At 40.4% G+C, this 18,884-nt stretch overlaps 1 protein-coding gene across 2 annotated transcripts; it reads right to left on the bottom strand.

The window, feature by feature from the left end:
• Positions 1-1,129: 1,129 nt before the first annotated feature.
• pcgf1.S (polycomb group ring finger 1 S homeolog) lies at positions 1,130-18,198 on the bottom strand. 2 transcript variants are annotated; one of them, XM_018242927.2, is made up of 9 exons: positions 17,907-18,198; positions 10,566-10,671; positions 9,705-9,857; positions 9,477-9,551; positions 9,269-9,377; positions 9,143-9,176; positions 1,760-1,843; positions 1,599-1,679; positions 1,130-1,395 (listed from the first exon to the last, which is right to left on the bottom strand). In XM_018242927.2, exons 1-9 carry the CDS (start codon positions 17,991-17,993, stop codon positions 1,348-1,350), a joined length of 777 nt encoding a protein of 258 aa, XP_018098416.1. In that variant the 5' UTR covers positions 17,994-18,198; the 3' UTR covers positions 1,130-1,347. The 2 variants fall into 2 exon arrangements, with proteins under 2 accessions (XP_018098416.1, XP_018098415.1); XM_018242926.2 differs by having other exon boundaries at positions 1,760-1,846; positions 17,907-18,181.
• Between the last annotated feature and the right edge of the window lie 686 nt (positions 18,199-18,884).

Here is an 18,884-nt window from a genome sequence, read left to right as displayed (position 1 = left end):
TGATCCACCCATGGCTGTGAAGTTACGGAGGCTGCAGAGTAAAAAAACGGAAAGGAACCGGGTGAGACGGATCCCCCCCAGCAACTGATCTGTATCTGTGGTCTCTGCCCCTCTTCTGTGTGATTCTCGCACCCGTTACAATTCATTGGGTCTCAACTGTTGTGTCCCCCATAAAGCCCCACACCTTCCCATAATGCAGAGCTCACAATGCAGCTCCCCTTTAATAAGTGTGTGTCATACTCACCGGCCTGCAGCTGCCACACTAAACCAGTGATCCCTGTCCCACTACTGGAATGAGTTCAGCACAAACATAGGGACTCAGCTCATCCCTCTAATTTCCTCTGGCCCCTCACTCTAACCCCCACAGCTTTGCCCTGCAGCTCATCTATTGTGCATTATAATCCAGTGAGCAAGGCTCCATCCCTGTACCATTCTTGCACTTACTGTATATTGTGTCCTCCTTCCCCAGGTGCCTCCCAGCTCTCTACTGTACCACAACATGCCATAGCCCCCCATAAGGTAAGATGGCTGTATCACTAACTGCCCCTATAACTGTCCTATAACTGTCCTGTGCCCCTCCCACTTCTGTGACACAGCTCTCCCTATATGCCCCTCCCATTTTTCTGATATGCCCCACCCACTTCAGTGACACACCACTCCCTATAACTGACCTGTGCCCCTCCCTTCTCTGCTGACTGCCCCTCCCTATAACATAGGGTTTGTGTTTATTTGTAGGATCTGCTGGACCCTTTGATTTTCCTGAATGCGTATGAATCTGGGGGCCCTGGGGGGCATGTAGGGTATAAAGAAGACACCCTCAGTCTCTCTGTGCCAACAACTCCGCCCACTTCCTTTCTCAGGGAGATGTCACTTCCCGATTGTCTTTCCCCACCCTCAGATCAGCCTCTCACTGGGATTGGCCAGTCGGACAGGGATGACAGTTGCTGCCAGGCAATGACTACGTTTTGTTTGAGTTCAGGGACCAGGCGATCCATATAAACATCAGCTCCATCATTAGTAGTGAGACACCAGTCGACCCTACAGGACAATAACAATCCGACACCTACAGAGGGAGCCGCTGAGTCGGGGTTGTTCCTGGGAAACCCCTTGCACACAAACTACCGCCTCCTTCCATTTCACACTATTTACATCTTTTATTATAAACCATTGGCAAAATATACATTTGGCTCCAGAAAATATGACTTTATACAAAGGCTTGCCCATGCTCCGAGCAATAAGGCACTCTGGGGAGATGACACAATATTCACACAGTCATTTGCACTAGGCAGATTGCTAGCTCACTGGCCCAGCACACATACAGGCAATAAACAGAACACAGCGCGGGGGTCACCTCCTCTTCTCCCTGACACTGTACAACACAACGAGCGGCGCCGGCTGAAAGACACAAAACATCACAATGGTCCTGTGTGTAGAGTCTGGGGCCCCGGGGCCACCTCTGGCGTGGTCAGGGTCCCACTCGAGAGGGAAGAGACAGGCTCAGGGAAGGGTTTCATGGGAATTAGTGAGAGACGTGCAAATACCCTGGTGCACAATTGATCTTGACAAACAACGGGGCCAATTTGGGGATTGGAACTCACCTTGCCGTACCAGTGCATCAACCACAACTGCTTCATGGTCATGTGATCCGGCAGCACTTTGTTATCAATCAGGAGCTGCACCTGTGTGGGAAAGCTCAGTGTAACCAGCTGATATTCTCACCCACTGCCCACTATGCCCACACGGTGCCACCAATACTCACATGCGCCAGAGGTGCGCTGAGCCGATGACTAAGAACCCCGCGTAGGTGACGAATCTCAGAACGGACAGAACACCGAACAAATTTCTGCTGCAGAGAAAGGAACGGTGTAAAATCACTTTCTCTAAATGGTGCCACGTCCCTTCCCTGCCTGACTCCCTCACTATTTCTCTTCTACACTGTGCCACGTCCCTTCTCTATTCTCTCCCTCACTATTTCTCTTCTACACTGTGCCACGTCCCTACTCTATTCTCTCCCTCACTATTTCTCTTCTACACTGTGCCACGTCCCTTCTCTATTCTCTCCCTCACTATTTCTCTTCTACACTGTGCCACGTCCCTTCTCTATTCTCTCCCTCACTATTTCTCTTATACACTGTGCCACGTCCCTTCTCTATTCTCTCCCTCACTATTTCTCTTATACACTGTGCCACGTCCCTTCACTGCCTGACTCCCTCACTATTTCTATTCTACACGTCCCTTCTCTATTCTCTCCCTCACTATTTCTCTTATACACTGTGCCACGTCCCTTCTCTATTCTCTCCCTCACTATTTCTTTTATACACTGTGCCATGTCCCTTCTCTATTCTCTCCCTCACTATTTCTCTTCTACACTGTGCCACGTCCCTACTCTATTCTCTCCCTCACTATTTCTCTTCTACACTGTGCCACGTCCCTACTCTATTCTCTCCCTCACTATTTCTCTTCTACACTGTGCCACGTCCCTTCTCTATTCTCTCCCTCACTATTTCTCTTCTACACTGTGCCACGTCCCTTCTCTATTCTCTCCCTCACTATTTCTCTTATACACTGTGCCACGTCCCTTCTCTATTCTCTCCCTCACTATTTCTCTTATACACTGTGCCACGTCCCTTCACTGCCTGACTCCCTCACTATTTCTATTCTACACGTCCCTTCTCTATTCTCTCCCTCACTATTTCTCTTATACACTGTGCCACGTCCCTTCTCTATTCTCTCCCTCACTATTTCTCTTATACATGTCCCTTCTCTATTCTCTCCCTCACTATTTCTCTTATACACTGTGCCACGTCCCTTCTCTATTCTCTCCCTCACTATTTCTCTTATACACTGTGCCACGTCCCTTCTCTATTCTCTCCCTCACTATTTCTCTTCTACATGTCCCTTCTCTATTCTCTCCCTCACTATTTCTCTTCTACACTGTGCCACGTCCCTTCTCTATTCTCTCCCTCACTATTTCTCTTCTACACTGTGCCACGTCCCTTCTCTATTCTCTCCCTCACTATTTCTCTTATACACTGTGCCACGTCCCTTCTCTATTCTCTCCCTCACTATTTCTCTTATACACTGTGCCACGTCCCTTCACTGCCTGACTCCCTCACTATTTCTATTCTACACGTCCCTTCTCTATTCTCTCCCTCACTATTTCTCTTATACACTGTGCCACGTCCCTTCTCTATTCTCTCCCTCACTATTTCTCTTCTACATGTCCCTTCTCTATTCTCTCCCTCACTATTTCTCTTATACACTGTGCCACGTCCCTTCTCTATTCTCTCCCTCACTATTTCTCTTATACACTGTGCCACGTCCCTTCTCTATTCTCTCCCTCACTATTTCTCTTCTACATGTCCCTTCTCTATTCTCTCCCTCACTATTTCTCTTCTACATGTCCCTTCTCTATTCTCTCCCTCACTATTTCTCTTATACACTGTGCCACGTCCCTTCTCTATTCTCTCCCTCACTATTTCTCTTCTACATGTCCCTTCTCTATTCTCTCCCTCACTATTTCTCTTCTACATGTCCCTTCTCTATTCTCTCCCTCACTATTTCTCTTCTACATGTCCCTTCTCTATTCTCTCCCTCACTATTTCTCTTATACACTGTGCCACGTCCCTTCTCTATTCTCTCCCTCACTATTTCTCTTCTACATGTCCCTTCTCTATTCTCTCCCTCACTATTTCTCTTCTACATGTCCCTTCTCTATTCTCTCCCTCACTATTTCTCTTCTACACGTCCCTTCTCTATTCTCTCCCTCACTATTTCTCTTCTACACTGTGCCACGTCCCTTCTCTATTCTCTCCCTCACTATTTCTCTTCTACACTGTGCCACGTCCCTTCTCTATTCTCTCCCTCACTATTTCTCTTCTACACTGTGCCACGTCCCTTCTCTATTCTCTCCCTCACTATTTCTCTTATACACTGTGCCACGTCCCTTCACTGCCTGACTCCCTCACTATTTCTATTCTACACTCTGCCACGTCCCTTCTCTGCTGGACACCCTCACTATTTCTCTTATACACTGTGCCACGTCCCTTCACTGCCTGACTCCCTCACTATTTCTCTTATACACGGTGCCACGTCCCTTCTCTATTCTCTCCCTCACTATTTCTCTTATACACTGTGCCACATCCCTTCTCTATTCTCTCCCTCACTATTTCTCTTCTACATGTCCCTTCTCTATTCTCTCCCTCACTATTTCTCTTATACACTGTGCCACGTCCCTTCTCTATTCTCTCCCTCACTATTTCTCTTATACACTGTGCCACGTCCCTTCTCTATTCTCTCCCTCACTATTTCTCTTCTACATGTCCCTTCTCTATTCTCTCCCTCACTATTTCTCTTCTACATGTCCCTTCTCTATTCTCTCCCTCACTATTTCTCTTATACACTGTGCCACGTCCCTTCTCTATTCTCTCCCTCACTATTTCTCTTCTACATGTCCCTTCTCTATTCTCTCCCTCACTATTTCTCTTCTACATGTCCCTTCTCTATTCTCTCCCTCACTATTTCTCTTCTACATGTCCCTTCTCTATTCTCTCCCTCACTATTTCTCTTATACACTGTGCCACGTCCCTTCTCTATTCTCTCCCTCACTATTTCTCTTATACACTGTGCCACGTCCCTTCTCTGCTGGACACCCTCACTATTTCTCTTATACACTGTGCCACGTCCCTTCACTGCCTGACTCCCTCACTATTTCTCTTATACACGGTGCCACGTCCCTTCTCTATTCTCTCCCTCACTATTTCTCTTATACACTGTGCCACGTCCCTTCTCTATTCTCTCCCTCACTATTTCTCTTCTACATGTCCCTTCTCTATTCTCTCCCTCACTATTTCTCTTATACACTGTGCCACGTCCCTTCTCTATTCTCTCCCTCACTATTTCTCTTATACACTGTGCCACGTCCCTTCTCTATTCTCTCCCTCACTATTTCTCTTATACATGTCCCTTCTCTATTCTCTCCCTCACTATTTCTCTTATACACTGTGCCACGTCCCTTCTCTATTCTCTCCCTCACTATTTCTCTTCTACATGTCCCTTCTCTATTCTCTCCCTCACTATTTCTCTTCTACATGTCCCTTCTCTATTCTCTCCCTCACTATTTCTCTTCTACATGTCCCTTCTCTATTCTCTCCCTCACTATTTCTCTTATACACTGTGCCACGTCCCTTCTCTATTCTCTCCCTCACTATTTCTCTTATACACTGTGCCACGTCCCTTCACTGCCTGACTCCCTCACTATTTCTATTCTACACTCTGCCACGTCCCTTCTCTGCTGGACACCCTCACTATTTCTCTTATACACTGTGCCACGTCCCTTCACTGCCTGACTCCCTCACTATTTCTCTTATACACGGTGCCACGTCCCTTCTCTATTCTCTCCCTCACTATTTCTCTTATACACTGTGCCACGTCCCTTCTCTATTCTCTCCCTCACTATTTCTCTTCTACATGTCCCTTCTCTATTCTCTCCCTCACTATTTCTCTTATACACTGTGCCACGTCCCTTCTCTATTCTCTCCCTCACTATTTCTCTTATACACTGTGCCACGTCCCTTCTCTATTCTCTCCCTCACTATTTCTCTTCTACATGTCCCTTCTCTATTCTCTCCCTCACTATTTCTCTTCTACATGTCCCTTCTCTATTCTCTCCCTCACTATTTCTCTTATACACTGTGCCACGTCCCTTCTCTATTCTCTCCCTCACTATTTCTCTTCTACATGTCCCTTCTCTATTCTCTCCCTCACTATTTCTCTTCTACATGTCCCTTCTCTATTCTCTCCCTCACTATTTCTCTTCTACATGTCCCTTCTCTATTCTCTCCCTCACTATTTCTCTTATACACTGTGCCACGTCCCTTCTCTATTCTCTCCCTCACTATTTCTCTTCTACATGTCCCTTCTCTATTCTCTCCCTCACTATTTCTCTTATACACTGTGCCACGTCCCTTCTCTATTCTCTCCCTCACTATTTCTCTTATACACTGTGCCACATCCCTTCTCTATTCTCTCCCTCACTATTTCTCTTCTACACTGTGCCACGTCCCTTCTCTATTCTCTCCCTCACTATTTCTCTTCTACACTGTGCCACGTCCCTTCTCTATTCTCTCCCTCACTATTTCTCTTATACACTGTGCCACGTCCCTTCACTGCCTGACTCCCTCACTATTTCTATTCTACACTCTGCCACGTCCCTTCTCTGCTGGACACCCTCACTATTTCTCTTATACACTGTGCCACGTCCCTTCACTGCCTGACTCCCTCACTATTTCTCTTATACACGGTGCCACGTCCCTTCTCTATTCTCTCCCTCACTATTTCTCTTATACACTGTGCCACGTCCCTTCTCTATTCTCTCCCTCACTATTTCTCTTCTACATGTCCCTTCTCTATTCTCTCCCTCACTATTTCTCTTATACACTGTGCCACGTCCCTTCTCTATTCTCTCCCTCACTATTTCTCTTCTACATGTCCCTTCTCTATTCTCTCCCTCACTATTTCTCTTCTACATGTCCCTTCTCTATTCTCTCCCTCACTATTTCTCTTCTACATGTCCCTTCTCTATTCTCTCCCTCACTATTTCTCTTATACACTGTGCCACGTCCCTTCTCTATTCTCTCCCTCACTATTTCTCTTCTACATGTCCCTTCTCTATTCTCTCCCTCACTATTTCTCTTATACATGTCCCTTCTCTATTCTCTCCCTCACTATTTCTCTTCTACATGTCCCTTCTCTATTCTCTCCCTCACTATTTCTCTTATACACTGTGCCACGTCCCTTCTCTATTCTCTCCCTCACTATTTCTCTTCTACATGTCCCTTCTCTATTCTCTCCCTCACTATTTCTCTTCTACACGTCCCTTCTCTATTCTCTCCCTCACTATTTCTCTTCTACACTGTGCCACGTCCCTTCTCTATTCTCTCCCTCACTATTTCTCTTCTACACTGTGCCACGTCCCTTCTCTATTCTCTCCCTCACTATTTCTCTTATACACTGTGCCACGTCCCTTCACTGCCTGACTCCCTCACTATTTCTATTCTACACTCTGCCACGTCCCTTCTCTGCTGGACACCCTCACTATTTCTCTTATACAATGTGCCACGTCCCTTCACTGCCTGACTCCCTCACTATTTCTCTTATACACGTCCCTTCTCTATTCTCTCCCTCACTATTTCTCTTATACACTGTGCCACGTCCCTTCTCTATTCTCTCCCTCACTATTTCTCTTATACAATGTGCCACGTCCCTTCACTGCCTGACTCCCTCACTATTTCTCTTATACACGGTGCCACGTCCCTTCTCTATTCTCTCCCTCACTATTTCTCTTATACACTGTGCCACGTCCCTTCTCTATTCTCTCCCTCACTATTTCTCTTCTACATGTCCCTTCTCTATTCTCTCCCTCACTATTTCTCTTCTACATGTCCCTTCTCTATTCTCTCCCTCACTATTTCTCTTATACACTGTGCCACGTCCCTTCTCTATTCTCTCCCTCACTATTTCTCTTCTACATGTCCCTTCTCTATTCTCTCCCTCACTATTTCTCTTCTACATGTCCCTTCTCTATTCTCTCCCTCACTATTTCTCTTCTACACGTCCCTTCTCTATTCTCTCCCTCACTATTTCTCTTCTACACTGTGCCACGTCCCTTCTCTATTCTCTCCCTCACTATTTCTCTTCTACACTGTGCCACGTCCCTTCTCTATTCTCTCCCTCACTATTTCTCTTCTACACTGTGCCACGTCCCTTCTCTATTCTCTCCCTCACTATTTCTCTTATACACTGTGCCACGTCCCTTCACTGCCTGACTCCCTCACTATTTCTATTCTACACTCTGCCACGTCCCTTCTCTGCTGGACACCCTCACTATTTCTCTTATACAATGTGCCACGTCCCTTCACTGCCTGACTCCCTCACTATTTCTCTTATACACGTCCCTTCTCTATTCTCTCCCTCACTATTTCTCTTATACACTGTGCCACGTCCCTTCTCTATTCTCTCCCTCACTATTTCTCTTCTACATGTCCCTTCTCTATTCTCTCCCTCACTATTTCTCTTCTACATGTCCCTTCTCTATTCTCTCCCTCACTATTTCTCTTATACACTGTGCCACGTCCCTTCTCTATTCTCTCCCTCACTATTTCTCTTCTACACGTCCCTTCTCTATTCTCTCCCTCACTATTTCTCTTCTACATGTCCCTTCTCTATTCTCTCCCTCACTATTTCTCTTCTACACATCCCTTCTCTATTCTCTCCCTCACTATTTCTCTTCTACACTGTGCCACGTCCCTTCTCTATTCTCTCCCTCACTATTTCTATTCTACACTGTGCCATGTCCCTTCTCTATTCTCTCCCTCACTATTTCTATTCTACACTGTGCCACGTCCCTTTTCTATTCTCTCCCTCACTATTTCTCTTCTACACTGTGCCACGTCCCTTCTCTATTCTCTCCCTCACTATTTCTCTTCTACACTGTGCCACGTCCCTTCTCTATTCTCTCCCTCACTATTTCTCTTCTACACTGTGCCACGTCCCTTCTCTATTCTCTCCCTCACTATTTCTATTCTACACTGTGCCACGTCCCTTCTCTATTCTCTCCCTCACTATTTCTCTTCTACACTGTGCCACGTCCCTTCTCTATTCTCTCCCTCACTATTTCTCTTATACACTGTGCCACGTCCCTTCACTGCCACGTCCCTTCACTGCCTGACTCCCTCACTATTTCTATTCTACACTCTGCCACGTCCCTTCTCTGCTGGACACCCTCACTATTTCTCTTATACAATGTGCCACGTCCCTTCACTGACTGACTCCCTCACTATTTCTCTTCTACACGTCCCTTCTCTATTCTCTCCCTCACTATTTCTCTTCTACACTGTGCCACGTCCCTTCACTGCCTGACTCCCTCACTATTTCTCTTATACACGGTGCCACGTCCCTTCTCTATTCTCTCCCTCACTATTTCTATTCTACACGGTGCCACGTCCCTTCTCTATTCTCTCCCTCACTATTTCTCTTCTACACTGTGCCACGTCCCTTCTCTATTCTCTCCCTCACTATTTGCTTGTAGTGTGAGACAAGGCTACATGGAGATGTGCAGGTACTTACAGCTGGGGACACTTACCTGCAGGATAAACTTCTTCTTGTCTTTCCCAGAACTAATAAGAGAAACACAAGCAATTTAGCACATGCCACCCCCACCCTCCTCACTTCTTTAATGTGCCACTGCTGGGGTCACAGACATTCTCACCCGACTTTCTCAAGACAAAGACAGACATGTTCATCGTTCCTGTAATAGTGGGACGTCTTCTGAGAGACTGCCAAGGAAAGAGACAGATGCGAGACATCTCCCACAGAGTCTGGAAGACAAAGGAGTAACCTCAGTGGCCCTAAGTGAGAAAATACTGGGGATTTGGGCCCCACACTTAAGGGGGGGGGTGTTGCTATGAATTAATTACCTTCAACTGCACTTGACTGAAGAACTCGCTCCAACCCACGGGAATGGTAGAAATCTCTGATGCGACTGTCTTCATCTGCACAGAGATAGTCCCACTGTAAGCAGGAGACAGACAGACCCCCTCACCTCAGCCCACAACCCCCTGGGGGATACAGTGAGATGGACAGACAAGCAAAGTGTCCTGCAGACAGACTCCCCCAGGAGGGAACAGTTAGACAGACAGACTCACTCTCCTGAAGGCCCGGCACCAGCTTGTAGACAATGTCCTGCAGGACCCGGTCCAGCTTGAGATTGAGGAGGGGCTGAGTCTCGTGGATCTTGATGTTGCACAGGGGGCAGTACTTGCTGGTCTGTAGGTACTTCACTAGGCAGCTCTTACAGACTGTGGGACACACAGGGCACTAGTCACATATATAATGGGGTGCATCTGTATCTATGGATAGCAGTGACGGGGCACATATATATAATGGGGTGCATGTACATCTATGGATAGCAGTGGGGGGCACATATATATAATGGGGTGCATCTGTATCTATGGATAGCAGTGAGGGGGCACATATGTATAAAGGGGTGCATGTACATCTATGGATAGCAGTGGGGGGCACATATATATAATGGGGTGCATCTGTATCTATGGATAGCAGTGAGGGGGCACATATGTATAATGGGGTGCATGTACATCTATGGATAGCAGTGGGGGGCACATATATATAATGGGGTGCATCTGTATCTATGAATAGCAGAGAGGGGGCACATATGTATAATGGGGTGCATGTACATCTATGGATAGCAGTGGGGGGCACATATATATAATGGGGTGCATCTGTATCTATGGATAGCAGTGTGGGGGGCACATATATATAATGGGGTGCATCTGTATCTATGGATAGCAGTGTGGGGGGCACATATATCTGTTGGGGTGCATGTACATCTATGGATAGCAGTGGGGGGGCAGAAGTGGATCAGAGGATTGGGGACAATATTTGGGGGAAGGTAAGGTACCAAAGGCCAAATTCCTGATAGGGTACATTGAGGGTTAAGGAGCGTAAGATTTGTGCAGGGGGAACAGGAGCAAATGGGAGGGACTTACAGGTGTGCAGACATTCCGTTATGGTTGTGGCATCTATGAAGTAGCCGGCGCACAGGTAACACACAATGTGCTCATTCAGCTCCTTCATTTTCACCTTCACCACTTCCTGGGGGGCAAATATATATGAGGTTATCCCAGGGGGGCAACACAACTGCTCAGCAGGCTGGCGGCTCTTTAGCCAAAATGCATTTGATATGAGGGGCTGCAAATAACAAGATTAGGTGCCCTGTTCTTGCCCATAGTCTTGTGCCCCTGGGCAGAATCTCTCTCATGTACATCCTCCAAAATGGTGCCCTCCTGCCACTCCTTCTGCCATTTCTGGGGCAGGGCACAGGGTGGGCAGTGACAATGAGGGTGAGACACTTAACCCCTTCTCTTCCTTCTTCTACACAACAGAGGAGCCACAGCTTCAAGCCCCACCCTGTAGTAATACAGACGGCTCAGCTCTCAGCGGCTGATGCAGGATATGTCATTTAAAGGGGAAGTACCGCAAAAGAAAATTTTATATAAGCTTCACCACATGGAAATAAAATCAATTAAAACTTCTAAACGGTTTCCGATATAATCAAATCACTTTTTCCAATATGGTGTAATACACCCCCCCAGACACACACCTCCTTTCTACACCAAGGGGGTTATTAATCAAAGTCCGAATTTATCTCAATATGTTCTGAAAAAAACTCCGTGCGGGTTTTTTGTGCTTATTTAGTAATACACTTTCCCGAAAAATTTTTTGAGGGAAAATAATTTGGAAAAAAAATGTGAAAAATAAGATTTTCATGATTTTTTCTGATTTTTCTTCAGATCATCACAATTTTTTCTGACACAAAACTCATCATTTTGCCCGAAAACTCTGAAAAATTCGGGGTATTGCCAAAAACCCAGCGCACATCAAAAAATCATTGGAACTTCTCCCATTGACTTATTTGCAACCTCAACAGGTCTGAGATGCCGGATTTTCTGATTTTGACTTTTCCATCCTCAGGGTTTAATAAATTCCGAAAAATTTGATTTTTTAAAAGTCCATTTTTATATAAAAAAAAATCACGAATTTTTGGTGATTTTTGCATTCAGAGTTTAGTAAATGACCCCCTTGGTCTAATGGTCCAAGTAATGCTCTTTGTCATTTTACAACGTGTTTATTATTTTCATAAACAAGTCACTGATAGAGCAGTACATAAACAAAATTCTGAAAATATTGAAAAGCCTAAAAATACAGTAACAAATGATCTTCACAAACAAACCTAAAAAATAAAGATCCAACAGAAATCATAAAAACATAATAAAAACAACATTAGAGCAAAGAAATATAGATGACAGAGATACAACATTAAATCCCAATGTAATCAGTGATTCTTTCTTGGGTTTATCAAATAAATCTAGATATCTGGACCATAGACAATAAAAAGAATATAATATATAAAAGCTTCTTGCAAGAATAACTGACTTAAAGAAAAAAAAGACCTTCCTTTAAGGTCGGGACTTCCTTCTGTATCCAATAAAGAGATATACGTTTCCTCATAGTATTCATGAAAAGATGTAATAAATTTAATAGCTCCTTCCCAATTTCAAGGTTGAGTTTAAAATGATCACCCTCAATTAAATCCAATAAAGTGAACGTTGGATATAGTTTGATTTTCGTCTGTCAGCCAAGAGAGAGGAACCTTTGCAATTTCTCCCATAATTGAGAGACTAAAGGGCAGGACCAGAAGTAGTGAAACATCTGCACATTCTCAGCCTCAGATTTTGGCCGATATAAGTAAAGATTATCAACTCTTTTATAGCAGGAACCATAACCCTAATGGATTAACTTTAAGGGGGCCGATTCACTAACTTCGAGTGAAGGATTCGAAGTAAAAAAACTTCGAATTTCGAAGTATTTTTTGGGCTACTTCAACCATCGAATGGGCTTCTTCGACCTTCGACTACGACTATCGAAGGATTCAAAGTAAAAATCGTTGGACCATTCAACCATTCGATAGTCGAAGTACTGTCTCTTTATAAAAAACTTCGACCCCCTAGTTCGCCATCTAAAAGCTACCGAGCTCAATGTTAGCCTATGGGGAAGGTCCCCATAGCCTTGGCTGACTTTTTTTGATCGAAGGATTATTCCTTCGATCGTTGGATTTAAATAATTCGAATCGAACGAATTGAAGGATTTAATCGTTCGATCGAAGGAATAATCCTTCGATCGTACGATCGCACTATTTGCGCTAAATCCTTCAACGTCGATATTCGAAGTCGAAGGATTTCAATTCCCAGTCAAATATCGAGGGTTAATTAATCCTCGATATTCGACCCTTAGTGAATCAGCCCCTACATGTATCAGTGTCCAGTTCTCAGCTCCCAAGCAAGTATTATAACTCTTCAGAGATTTGAGATGCCGGACTGATGTAAAGGAATAATCCAAGAAGCAGAAAGCTCGAAAGGCTCATCCATTTTTGGAAGAAAATCTAGAAAATTACTGGATCTAAAGTTGACTTTATTACAAAAAGGAAGTTTTATAAACGTATTAATCAATTAAGTCAAAAAGCTAATGAGCCAGCATTAAAATATAGCTGCAAATGGGCTTTCATTTGGAAATATAGAACTCTCTCCTTGTCATAACATTTGAATTCATTTTGTTACTCTTCCCAGGAAAGAGACTTTCCTTTATCCTGATCCAAAACATCTCTTAGCAAAGTTGGAATATTGTTCTTAATCCCAAGCAAAGAAGAAGGAACTGGATATATAAAATCATTTACATTTTGCACTGGGGTAAAAGCTGTAAAGCGCTGGATCATGTCATGAAATCTCCAAACATAAATAGAATCTCTGAAGATTGGATTACTTCTGAAATATCTGGGAATATCACATGGAAGGGTCCATTATATACGACTAAATGAAGGATTAGTATATCTAGTCCCCCCATATATATCCATTCCATAATATAACCTAACAATGCATTTCTTAAAGTTAAAAACCCCTACATTCCCCTTATATAAATATATAAGGGGAATATGATCACTATATATAAATGGGATATGATCACTATATATAAATATATAAGGGGATATGATCACTATATATAAATATATAAGGGGAATATGATCACTATATATAAATGGGATATGATCACTATATATAAATATATAAGGGGATATGATCACTATATATAAATATATAAGGGGATATGATCACTATATATAAATGGGATATGATCACTATATATAAATATATAAGGGGATATGATCACTATATATAAATATATAAGGGGGATATGATCACTATATATAAATGGGATATGATCACTATATATAAGGGGATATGATCACTATATATAAATATATAAGGGGATATGATTACTATATATAAATATATAAGGGGGATATGATCACTATATATAAATATATAAGGGGGATATGATCACTATATATAAATATATAAGGGGATATGATCACTATATATAAATATATAAGGGGGATATGATCACTATATATAAATATATAAGGGGGATATGATCACTATATATAAATATATAAGGGGGATATGATCACTATATATAAATATATAAGGGGATATGATCACTATATATAAATATATAAGGGGGATATGATCACTATATATAAATATATAAGGGGGATATGATCGCTATATATAAATATATAAGGGGATATGATCACTATATATAAATATATAAGGGGATATGATCGCTATATATAAATATATAAGGGGATATGATCACTATATATAAATATATAAGGGGGATATGATCACTATATATCAATATATAAGGGGATATGATCACTATATATAAATATATAAGGGGATATGATCACTATATATCAATATATAAGGGGGATATGATCACTATATATAAATATATAAGGGGGATATGATCACTATATATAAATATATAAGGGGGATATGATCACTATATATAAATATATAAGGGGGATATGATCACTATATATAAATATATAAGGGGATATGATCACTATATATAAATATATAAGGGGGATATGATCACTATATATAAATATATAAGGGGGATATGATCACTATATATAAATATATAAGGGGATATGATCACTATATATAAATATATAAGGGGATATGATCGCTATATATAAATATAAATATATAAGGGGAATATGATCACTATATATAAATGGGATATGATCACTATATATAAATATATAAGGGGATATGATCACTATATATAAATATATAAGGGGATATGATCACTATATATAAATATATAAGAGGGATATGATCACTATATATAATTATATAAGGGGATATGATCACTATATATAAATATATAAGGGGGATATGATCACTATATATAAATGGGATATGATCACTATATATAAATATATAAGGGGATATGATCACTATATATCAATATATAAGGGGATATGATCACTATATATAAATATATAAGGGGGATATGATCACTATATATAAATATATAAGGGGGATATGATCACTATATATAAATATATAAGGGGGATATGATCACTATATATAAATATATAAGGGGGATATGATCACTATATATAAATATATAAGGGGGATATGATCACTATATATAAATATATAAGGGGGATATGATCACTATATATAAATATATAAGGGGATATGATCACTATATATAAATATATAAGGGGATATGATCACTATATATAAATATATAAGGGGGATATGATCACTATATATAAATATATAAGGGGGATATGATCACTATATATAAATATATAAGGGGATATGATCGCTATATATAAATATATAAGGGGATATGATCACTATATATAAATATATAAGGGGATATGATCGCTATATATAAATATATAAGGGGATATGATCACTATATATAAATATATAAGGGGGATATGATCACTATATATAAATATATAAGGGGATATGATCACTATATATAAATATATAAGGGGATATGATCACTATATATCAATATATAAGGGGGATATGATCACTATATATCAATATATAAGGGGGATATGATCACTATATATAAATATATAAGGGGGATATGATCACTATATATAAATATATAAGGGGGATATGATCACTATATATAAATATATAAGGGGATATGATCACTATATATAAATATATAAGGGGGATATGATCACTATATATAAATATATAAGGGGATATGATCAATATATATAAATATATAAGGGGATATGATCACTATATATAAATATATAAGGGGATATGATCGCTATATATAAATATATAAGGGGGATATGATCACTATATATAAATATATAAGGGGATATGATCACTATATATAAATATATAAGGGGATATGATCACTATATATCAATATATAAGGGGATATGATCACTATATATCAATATATAAGGGGATATGATCACTATATATCAATATATAAGGGGATATGATCACTATATATAAATATATAAGGGGGATATGATCACTATATATAAATATATAAGGGGATATGATCACTATATATAAATATATAAGGGGATATGATCACTATATATAAATATATAAGGGGATATGATCACTATATATAAATATATAAGGGGATATGATCACTATATATAAATATATAAGGGGGATATGATCACTATATATAAATATATAAGGGGGATATGATCACTATATATAAATATATAAGGGGGATATGATCACTATATATAAATATATAAGGGGGTATGATCACTATATATAAATATATAAGGGGGATATGATCACTATATATAAATATATAAGGGGGTATGATCACTATATATAAATATATAAGAGGATATGATCACTATATATAAATATATAAGGGGATATGATCACTATATATAAATATATAAGGGAGATTTGATCACTATATATAAATATATAAGGGGATATGATCACTATATATAAATATATAAGAGGATATGATCACTATATATAATATATAAGGGGGGTATGATCACTATATATAAATATATAAGGGGATATGATCACTATATATAAATATATAAGGGGATATGATCACTATATATAAATATATAAGGGGGATATGATCACTATATATAAATATATAAGGGGATATGATCACTATATATAAATATATAAGGGGATATGATCACCATATATAAATATATAAGGGGATATGATCACTATATATAAATATATAAGGGGATATGATCACTATATATAAATATATAAGGGGATATGATCACTATATATAAATATATAAGGGGGATATGATCTCTATATATAAATATATAAGGGGATATGATCACTATATATAAATATATAAGGGGATATGATCACTATATATAAATATATAAGGGGATATGATCACTATATATAAATATATAAGGGGGATATGATCACTATATATAAATATATAAGAGGGATATGATCACTATATATAAATATATAAGGGGGATATGATCACTATATATAAATATATAAGGGGGATATGATCACTATATATAAATATATAAGGGGGGTATGATCACTATATATAAATATATAAGGGGATATGATCATTATATATAAATATATAAGGGGATATGATCACTATATATAAATATATAAGGGGATATGATCACTATATATAAATATATAAGGGGGATATGATCACTATATATAAATATATAAGGGGATATGATCACTATATATAAATATATAAGGGGATATGATCACTATATATAAATATATAAGGGGATATGATCACTATATATAAATATATAAGGGGGATATGATCACTATATATAAATATATAAGAGGGATATGATCACTATATATAAATATATAAGGGGATATGATCACTATATATAAATATATAAGGGGATATGATCACTATATATAAATATATAAGGGGGATATGATCACTATATATAAATATATAAGAGGGATATGATCACTATATATAAATATATAAGGGGATATGATCACTATATATAAATATATAAGGGGATATGATCACTATATATAAATATATAAGGGGGATATGATCACTATATCTATATATATTAGGTTCCTCACTCAATAGGAGTAGTGAGTCCGTCACTGAAATGTCAGTTATTAAACAAGAGGTAACTGCTTGGAAGTGGCTTATTTATAGGGAATTTTTGACCTTAGGGAAAGCAGCCATATTAAGATTGGCGGTAGTCACCACCTTCAGGGCATCAAAAGCAGCCATCTTGAGAATGGCGCAGCAACTCACGGCCTATAGACGAAAAACAGCCATCTTGTGAGTGGCAAGAGTGCATTTACTCCCTCCCTCAAAATCCATAGGAACCAGAGACAGGCAATAGAGGGCCACCCTGCCGCGAACCCAATATGTATTGCGAACAGCCCCTAACTCACTCCTACCTCGTTCCTAAGTGGGTCCATCTTATAAACGGACTGGAGCTGGTTCCGGAGCCGCATCGCTATCACTAACGGCCCTTGAGACGCCATTTTGATACTGGTATGACGACACTTCCGCTAAGCGCTGGTGGGTAGGTTGTTTCCATGGCGACACTCAATGCCTCTTTTCTTCCGAGTTCGTTTGTCTTTGTGGAGGGACGGGTTGTGTATTAGGGTTAAACATCTATTCAGTAACTCACTGCCCCTGCTCTAAATACAGTAACTCCCTGCCTCTTATCCCTTATTCTATATACAGTAACTCCCTGCCCCCTGCTCTATAGACAGTAACTCCCTGCCCCTTATTCTATATACAGTAACTCCCTGCCCCCTGCTCTATAGACAGTAACTCCCTGCCCCATGCTCTATATACAGTAACTCCCTGCCCTCTGCTCTATATACAGTAACTCCCTGCCCCTTATTCTATATATAGTAACTCCCTGCCCTCTGCTCTATATACAGTAACTCCCTGCCCCCTGCTCTAAATACAGTAACTCCCTGCCTCTTATTCTATATACAGTAACTCCCTGCCCCCTGCTCTATAGACAGTAACTCCCTGCCCCATGCTCTATATACAGTAACTCCCTGCCCTCTGCTCTATATACAGTAACTCCCTGCCCCCTGCTCTATAGACAGTAACTCCCTGCCCCATGCTCTATATACAGTAACTCCCTGCCCTCTGCTCTATATACAGTAACTCCCTGCCCCCTGCTCTATAGACAGTAACTCCCTGCCCCATGCTCTATATACAGTAACTCCCTGCCCCTTATTCTATATATAGTAACTCCCTGCCCTCTGCTCTATATACAGTAACTCCCTGCCCCCTGCTCTAAATACAGTAACTCCCTGCCTCTTATTCTATATACAGTAACTCCCTGCCCCCTGCTCTAAATACAGTAACTCCCTGCCTCTTATTCTATATACAGTAACTCCCTGCCCCCTGCT

Source organism: Xenopus laevis, chromosome 1S (genome assembly GCF_017654675.1).
Source record: "Xenopus laevis strain J_2021 chromosome 1S, Xenopus_laevis_v10.1, whole genome shotgun sequence".
NCBI classification, from domain to species: domain Eukaryota; kingdom Metazoa; phylum Chordata; class Amphibia; order Anura; family Pipidae; genus Xenopus; species Xenopus laevis.
The sequence above is the reverse complement of the archived record's forward strand: the minus strand, read 5'-3'. Positions and strand labels throughout refer to the sequence as shown.